The sequence below is a fragment of the Anopheles moucheti genome, chromosome 2 (assembly GCF_943734755.1).
Source record: "Anopheles moucheti chromosome 2, idAnoMoucSN_F20_07, whole genome shotgun sequence".
NCBI lineage: Eukaryota > Metazoa > Arthropoda > Insecta > Diptera > Culicidae > Anopheles > Anopheles moucheti.
Window position 1 is genome coordinate 66,163,339 of NC_069140.1, and position 9,210 is coordinate 66,172,548.

At 50.6% G+C, this 9,210-nt stretch overlaps 1 protein-coding gene across 1 annotated transcript; it reads right to left on the reverse strand.

Annotated features, from left to right (window-relative positions):
• Positions 1–1,629: 1,629 nt before the first annotated feature.
• LOC128297676 (uncharacterized protein K02A2.6-like) lies at positions 1,630–3,807 on the reverse strand. The gene has a single exon (XM_053033365.1). The coding sequence runs from the start codon at positions 3,805–3,807 to the stop codon at positions 1,630–1,632; it is 2,178 nt and encodes a 725-aa protein (XP_052889325.1).
• Between the last annotated feature and the right edge of the window lie 5,403 nt (positions 3,808–9,210).

Genomic DNA, 9,210 nt, shown 5'->3' on the forward strand with positions numbered 1-9,210 from the left:
GCAACAGCTCCAATGCTGTCCTGATGGGGCGACCGAACATTTCCTCTGCTGGAGTTTTCTGCTGGCTCAACTGAGCATTTGGAGTCGATCGGTACGATATTAGGAAAAGCTCCAGCGCCTCATCAAGGGATGTTTCATCACTCTGGATCTTCCGCAGTGCTCGTTTCAGCGTATCAACGAAACGCTCTGCCTGTCCGTTCGATTGCGGATGGAATGGTGCTGTGGTAATGTGCTCGATCCCGTTACTGTTGCAAAATTCCGCAAAGAGGTTACTTGTAAATTGGGGACCATTGTCACTAACCAGTGTTTCCGGCATACCGAAGCGGGCAAATATATTACGCAGCATGGCGATGGTGGCAGAAGTGGTTGTACCTGATGATTTGTAGACTTCCGGCCACTTGGAAAAAGCGTCAACCACGACTAAAAAATAAAACCCTTCAAATGGCCCAGCGTAGTCGATGTGAACTCTACGCCAGACGCCCGTAGGTGTTGGCCATGCCGCTGGCGTAGCTCGAGGGGGTGCTTTTGCGAATGCCGAACAGGATCCACAAGAGGCCACGTAGTGTACAATGTCGTCGTCGATCATCGGCCAGTACAAGTAGCTACGCGCGATTGCCTTCATTCTCTGCATTCCCGGATGTCCCTTGTGCAGCTGGAGCAAACAACGGGAACGCAGCTTCTCCGGGATGACCACTCTCTCCCCGAAAAGTATGCAACCCTCAACGGTTGAGAGAGATTCCTTCCTATTGTGGTACCGTGCCAAATCTGCTCCGAAGGTACCGTCATGAGGCCATCCGTTTTGCACGTACTTATGGACCTTCCGGAGCAAGGGGTCAGCCTGCGTAACGTCTCTGAAACAAATTGGAAATGAGCTCAGCGCGTTAACAGTAACTGACCTTAAATCCTGCTCTAGCTCCAAGCTGGCGATCACGTATTCGGCTTCAGGTTTCGCGTGGTGTTGTATCAGACGAGATAATACGTCGGCATTTCCGAATGAGCCAGTTGGTACGTACTCAATATCCATGTCGTACAGCTGAAGGGTTAGCGCAAACCTTTGCAGCCGATTTGCTGTGTATGTAGGAATACCCTTCTTACTGCCGAATATGCGGACTAGTGGTCGGTGGTCAGTCTGCAACGTGAAGTGACGACCATAAATCATGCGGTGAAATTTTGTTACAGCAAAAATTATTGCTAGCCCTTCCCTATCGATTTGGCTGTAACCAAATTCTGCTTTGCTGAGCGCTCTGGATGCGTGCTGAACCACTTTCATAGATCCGTCCGGGTACTTGTGGCATAGCGTTGCTCCTAAACCAACCGAAGATGCATCGGCGGACACAACTATGTCGCGCTTTGGGTCGTAATGCGTGAGTAACAGTTCCGTGGATAATAGGGCTTTAAATTGTTCGAAGACTTTTTGGCATTCGGTAGTCCACTGGAACGCACTTCCGGTTAGCAGCAACGTATCCAGCGGGTAGCGTAATTTACGCATGTTAGGAATGAACTTCGCATAAAAGTTTATAGCACCGATGAACGATCGAACGCCTGTGACATCTGTTGGAGAAGGTAACTTCTTGATGGCGTCGATCTTGGCAGGGTCGGGTCGTAGGCCTCGGCTGTCGATGATATGCCCTAGGCTTGTCGAATCTCCGGCTTGTTGAATGAGCACTTTTCTTTGCGGATGGTAAACCCATAGTCCTTTATTCGCTGCAGGGTTTCTTTTAGGGCGGCATCGTGCTCTTCCTGCGTCTTTCCGCCGACAATCACATCATCCATGTAGGCGGAGACTCCATTTACACCGGCGAGCATTTTATCCATGATCTGTTGAAAAGAACCAGGGGCTACTTTGATACCTGGAGGTAGCCTGTTATAATAGTAAAGGCCTCGATGCGTGTTGATGGTAAGCAGGGGTCGGCTCTTTTCTTCTATTTTCACCTGCAAAAATGCATCGGACAGATCAATTTGTGTAAATGTGACGCAACGGGCTAGTTTCGAAAAAATATCTTGCGGTAACGGGAGCGGATACTCATGTGGATGTAATGCTGCGTTGAGTCCGGTGCTATAGTCTCCGCATAGTCGTATTTTGCCGTTCGCTTTGCGCACTACTACGACTGGTGCTGCCCAATCCGAATAGTCGCAGGGAGTAATGATCCCCAGCTTTTCAAGTCGATCTAATTCGTTGTTGACAGCATCTTCCATGGCGTATGCGACCGGACGTTTCGGTCGAAAAACTGGTCTGCTTTCCTGTCGCAGCTGTAGATGTATTTGTGCCTTGGTGCACAGGCCCGTTCCGCTAAAAACCGTTGGAAATTTCTCTTCCCAGGAACATGTTTCCGCTGTTCCTATGTGGTTACAAAAGTTATCCATTGGGATCGTCCCCAAGCCGAAAAGATGTATGGAGTCTGCCCCGAATAATGACAGATCCGCCTTTGAAACGCGAATTGTCGTCTGCTTGGTGATATTATGCATACGCACGTTGGCTTCAAACTCACCTACAAGGCCGAAAACTTCGCCGGAAGCTGCTTTCGCTCTTACCTTCGGTGGGTTAAGATGAGGCTTACTCAGCTGCTTCCATAACCGCTGGCTGATCACAGTGATGTCTGACCCGGTGTCAAGTTGTAGTCGAGCCGGCTTTCCTTCGATAAAAATGTTGACAAACTTCCGCTTCTGTTGTATGCTACACACGTTGACTCGTACTACTCGAGATGCTACTGCACGACGATGATCAAACCGCGGTCGTCCTTTGCGTCGCTGAGACGAGTTGCAGAAACCCTCTCGATGACCCATACGTCCACAATCTCGACACTTGTTGGTTTTATAAGTGCAGTCGCGGGTCCAATGTAGGGCACCACAAAGCCAGCACGGAGTATGTGGTTTGGAGGCTTCACTTCGGGGGGCTGACTTGGTATGGCGCTCGTTGCCGTTGTTGTTCCGGTGCCACTGGCGGCTGCCTCTGGCGTGCATTGCATGCACTCGTTCACTGGTATCCGTGGCGATCATGGCACTATCAGCTTTCACACGCACTAACCGTTGACATTCCGCTGCTAGCTGCTCCAGGGTGGCGTATTTCTTGTCTTCGATGGCGGCTAGCAATTTCATTCGTATGTCCCGTACGCTTTCGTCCTTCAACCCACATACAAGGATGAGACATTTGAAATCTTCCTCCGTCATCGAAGAAAATTCCGCTTCGACGCACGCTTTGTTAACACGGCATGTAAATGCTAGCAGGTCCTCGGTGCGCGTTTTTGAAATATTAAAGCATTTGAAGCGCTTACTTAACACGGATTCCATTTTGCCGAAAAGGACAGTTAACTTTTCCACCATTTCGCTAAAACTGAAATCACGCGGTACACGAGGCAAAATGAAGTTACTAAACCGGGCGTGTTCGCCGGTTCCCAGTTTGCGTCCCAGGAGCCGAACTTTGGCGGCGTCGTCTAAACGTGATGCATCCTCCTGGAACAGGTCAATGTACCGTGCGTACCACGATTCGAAGGTCAATCCTGCTTCTGGATCGTAACGGAATTCACTTATATTGCCCGCAAGGGCTTCCAGTATTAGCTCCGGATTGCTCGGTTTCGGAACTAGTTGCTGATCAGGGTTCGGTGGCTGCGGCTGCTGTTGATGCTGTTGCACGAGCTGCGATAGTAGTTGCTGTTGCTGTGCCAATTGCTGTTGCAAAAGCTGCAGCGTTTGTTGCAGCGTCGACGGAGCGTCCGTTGGCTGGAGGTGGATGAACCCGGCGTTCAGGACCCCATTTTGAGAGAGACGGCGTTGCTCTTCGATGATTTGCGTCTCTTCAGGGCTGGACATTCTGCGGCGTTTCACTGCTTTTCGTTGCACGTTTTCACTAAAACTCGTCGCCACTTTTGTGTCTTTTTGTGGATAAAACTTATTTATTAACACTAAACAAATCCGTACATAAAAACACTTATTAAAAACGAATACAACGATTGTGCCGCGCGCTAGATCCACGTCCTTGCAGCCTGTCGATCACGAACCGAATCTTCTCCCGCTGCATCACAGGACGTAATTGTACCGGTAGGGAGAGAGTTAAACCACAGCTAGCGACAGAGACGACTATATCCGCTACGCATCGGATGCTGTCAGTTCCCAGACAACATCGAGCGTGCGGATAAGCTGTGTCGCGGCTGCAACGTCAGGCTGCAACAAAACGGAAGCGTTTAAACAGTCAATGCAAACCCATACTTGCTCCAACGCAGTGATGCACGTAGTTATTAGTCTGGATGAGAGCTTTGACGCACATGCAATCAATACACCGCCGCCACGGGATCGTGTACAGTTAACTGATGATCTATCACACCGGTAGATTAAGAAGTTGTCTTTACAAAATAGGGCAGTTGGTACGGTTTCATTCAACCAAGTTTCGGTAAGTATAACCACGTCGTAAACGGATTCGCTAAGAGAGAGCCGAAATTCGTCATGTTTGGTGCGTAAGCCGCGCATGTTTTGAAAGCTGAGTCGCCAGCTTAGGACCAGCATAGGGACATGTGTAGGTAATTGGGATGGTTGGTGTTGCCTTTAATCGCACTCGCCTAACCACTCGCTTGACGAGGTCCAAGTCCTTTAAATAGGAATGAATATTTTCGCAATTTGACACGATTTTTAAAAACTCGCGGTTCTACACGTTTTCTAATCGGTCGTTTTTATTGCATTTTTTTACACACCTTTTAAAAACTGTCTCGCCTCGTTGCTGGTTTGACTACGAATCCCTACATTTCGCGATGGCGCAATCTTTCTCCCGTTCCCGAAACTCCAGGTCATCGCCCCAAGACCCGAGCCTGTGCGGCTGCCACCTAGTGGTGGTTAGCAGTACCCGTCATGATCGATCGTCCTGCTGTCACCAACTTTGACAATTCCTAACCTGTTGTTAACATCATTTACATTACATATATTCCACCGTGGCAACAGGTGGGATGTATGGGATTGGGTTGGGAATTGGGATGGAATACACCCGATAGGGATGGAGCATTTTTGGATTGTAGCGAACAATTCAGTATGCAAGAACACAAGCAAGAACACAAAATGTCAACCGGTAATCCTGATAGACAGGTGCAAACAGAAGGCAATCGCTTTGATAGCCGGAGCATCAAACCCAATTGCTCCCATTAACATTAGGATTGATTTACAACGGACCCCGAGGACTCGCATCGAAATGTTCGCAAAATCGATCTAGCACACAATTACTCATCCACGAGAGCACAGTCTGTGCTCAACCGATTCATCCGCAGTGTTTTGCAGATTGTCCTCGGCGCATGAGCCGACTTGACATATGTATAATAACAAAACCCGAGAAGGCGTCGAGATTCCACTACGTTTTTGGTGATCGATCGCCAAGTTAGCTGGTGGCTCCGAAATTTCACTATGCTCACTTTCCATTCCACATAGTTTCACAAAGAATTACTCGAGAAACGTTACGAGAGTTTTCGCGTTTTAGTTTTATGCGAGTACTAAAACTCGTCCTGTCTCCTCAGTGGTTGAATGGAAAAGAGAGCGTTCTCATGACGTAACGCACGCATGATCCTTTCGCCGGATGTGAGTCCTGACGTTTTCCTATCCAACCTGCGTTTATAGGTGTAGGTACAAGCGTCGGTCGCCTAGCGGCCAGACCACTCCGCTTCACTTGTCGCAGCCTCCTCCGCTTGTGACCAGCGCCGACTTGCTGCTGAAGCTCTTCGACGTCGCTTGTTCTCGCGTCTGTTTCGACGTGACCGAATGAGGTTAGCCTCCGTTGGTAGGGTTCGACGGCGGCGTATCCTAGAAGGACCCTCTTCTCGTACCCGAGCCCTCCACGTCCGTTGTTTGAAGAGCCGCCGCTCGTGACGAAGTCTCAGTGTCTCCGGGGAAGGTGGTGCCCACTGCGTGCTGCGCCGTTGAATTGGTGGAAAAGCTTGGCCTGCATGCTCCGCCTTTACTGCCGGCCGCAGTATATCATCGTCCCGGGCTGCCAGTACTGCTGCAACGTCCGCAGCCAGCCGCACTCGCGCCCGATCTTCTGCTCTGCCACGAAGCCGTCGGTTACGAGCAGACCGCTGACGCGCTGCTCGTGTTTCGTTTACTCTTCGTGTCACATCCGTTGGTATGGCATCTTCCACCTCCTCTTCGAAGAGTGCTGCCACGCGATCAAGGCCCACGATCCGGAATCTCCATCAGCTTCTCAGCTATATTTCCCAGCTGGACTGACTCGGTTGTTCCGCAGCCAAGCAGCTCTCGCCTGATGTCATCGAACACGGGACATTCAAACATGACATGACTCAACCGACCCTACGCCCAAACAGACTCCAGGCGTCCTCGCCGCAGACTGGAAATCAGCACCGACTTGGTCTTGTGGGGGGCTAGACGAAGATGTCTCGCATGCAGCCACTCCATCACCGCCTCGAACACCGCTTCGGCAACCGTCGTCGACTCCTCGGGTGTGCAGCCCTCGGCAAAGATCGCAATGTCGTCCGCAAAGCCGACTATGCTGGCCCCTTCAGGAAGCCGGAACCGCAGCACGCCGTCGTACATGACGTTCCGCAGAGTTGGGCCAAGGATTGACCCCTGTGGAACACCTGCCGTTACCCGACGTGTCACCGGTCCGTCATAGGTGTCGCATACCAGCTCCCTGTTGGTGATATAGTCACGGAGTAGAAGCTGCAGCTACGCTGGAACTCCCTTCTCACACAGGGCTCTCGCGATCGCCTGCCAGCTGACAGTGTTGAAGGCGTTCTTCACATCCAACGCCACAACCAGCAGGCAACGCTTGTCCCTCTGGTTCGTTCTACCGAAGGACATTGCGCGTTCACCTGCTTCCACCACCAGCTGGATCGCTGCATGGTGCTCCGCTGCTTTTGTAAGCCGAACTGGTTATTGGCCAGTTGAGGCGACCCCGGATCCTCAAGATGTTCATTGAGCCTGTCGAGTGCCGTTCGCTCAAACACTTTCGCTGGGTTGTTGATAAGGCAAATCGGGCGACAGGACGACGAGTCTCCCAGTGGCTTACCAGGCTTTGTCAGCAGCATAAGCTTTTGCCTCTTCCATTCTTTCGGAATGATACCCGTGTCCAGACATCGCTGAAAGACTCCCACGAAGGACTCCGGATGTTTCCGAATGGTGGCCGTTACTGCAACGTTCGGCAGTCCGGCCAGGCCAAGAAACTTCCGGGGATGCAGCTCGCTCGCTATGGCCTGGAGCTCCGCGCAGCTGATGGGTCGGACTGGAGTATCTCCAACCGAAAACGCGACGTCTGGCCACTCGACCGAGGGAGGCTCATGAAACAGCTCCTCGACGATCCGCTGCAGTACCGCTGGGTCCCGCTCTCGCGCCGTCCAACTACCCTGGAACCGCAGAAGGACCTGCCGGAACCACTGTCCCGTCTCGTCCGCGGCCAGGGCCTGCAGCCACTCGTCGAACTGCTTCGCTTTGCTGGCCTTAATCGCCGCTCTTAAGGCATCACGCGCCTCTTGATGTTCCTCCGAAGCCAGCTCGACTGACGGACGAAACCATCCAGAGCCATGCTCTGCCATTCTCGTGCCAACCGACAGCGCTCGCTTAGCTCCTCGATGGCTGGAGTCCACCAGTAAACGCTGGAGCTCTGTCGCTGCTGCGAGTGCCCGATCCTCGACATGGTCTCGTCACAGGCCTCAGCGAGCAACGCGTTCAGTACAGCGGGTCGCCTCGAGTGCCAGTTCGAAGGTACGAGGGCAAAATGTTTAATGTTTAATGTTTAATGTTTATTAATTCATTCGTCCACCGAGAACGGTTTAACGAGGATCATTGTTTAGAATTACAATAAACGCAAAGAACTTTTAAATTGGGACATGGACATCGTAAAATCGAACTGACACGAACATTGATCGAATCGTCTAATCATGGCTTTAAGTGGCGCGTTAGTCCCGTATACTGTCTTAGCGCGAGTTTCGTGCAACATTTGTCGATATCTAGATACCGATCGCGGAACAGCAAACGGAATCCTACTTACTAGCGAGGGATCATTTATGTTTCCTAGTAGTAGTCCTGCAATAAAGATGACTTGAGCTCTGCTGCGCCTGACTTCTAATGTTTCCATGCCCAAAAGAAGGCAACGCTGTTTGTAGGGTGGTAGCAAGGATGCGTCTGCCCAACCTAGCTTTCTTACGGCGTATCGTGTGATTTTTTTCTGTATTGTCTCAAGTCTTCTTATAGATATCGTAGTATACGGACAAGTCACAATTGAACAGTATTCTAATAACGGGCGAACCAACGAACAATACAGAGATTTTAGACAATGTGGGTCATTAAAGTCCCTCGTCGATTTAAACAGTATGCCTAATGTAACAGCATGCTGCAGTCTTTCACAATCGTCTGCAGTTTTTACAGGCAAAAACAATTTCACGCCATCGGCGTATAGAAGGTAGGCATCGTCAGGTAACACAGAACACAGATCGTTGACATACAGGATAAATAGAAGCGGTCCCAGATTGCTTCCTTGTGGAACCGCTGATGTGCTGGTGAAAGGGAGAGAGGTGCGTTGGCCAAATTGGACGCGATATGTGCGGTTGAGGAGGTATGAGCTCAACCATGCCGTGATTTTAACGGGGAACCCTAGCACATGGAGCTTACGGAGTAGTATTTCATGGGATATACTATCGAAGGCTGCCTTTAGGTCCGTATAGATACAGTCCATCTGTATGCCCTGGTCCATACAGTTCGCACACTCAGATACAAATCTCACCAGATTCGTCGAGGTGGAACGTTTAGGTATAAAACCTTGTTGTTCCTTTGCGATGTAGCCGGCTGAAGCACACAGGATCGACTCGTGAACCATTATCTCCAATACTTTAATGCACGTGCATAAGGAAGTTCCAGCCTTCTCTCATCTATGGTTACGCACACCAATACCTCGCTGGAAGTGGTGTGGGTACGCATTAAACTCGATCGTCGCGTTTTATTTATCGGCGTCATCTATATTCCGCCGAACCGAAGTGTTTCCGTATCAGTGTTTGAAGATCTCTGCGAAAATGTAAGCACGATAACCGATAGCATGAAACCATCGGATCTGCTCCTGCTGTTCGGTGATTTTAACGTACCGTCGCTCTCCTGGCGCCATGCATCCCCGTCTTCAAATCATCTTATACCGTGCAACGTGGCCTCAAACAATTACGCCCTCATAGATGGAATGAGCTTCAACGGACTTCTCCAAATTTCCGGGGTGAAAACGGACTTGATCGTCAGCTC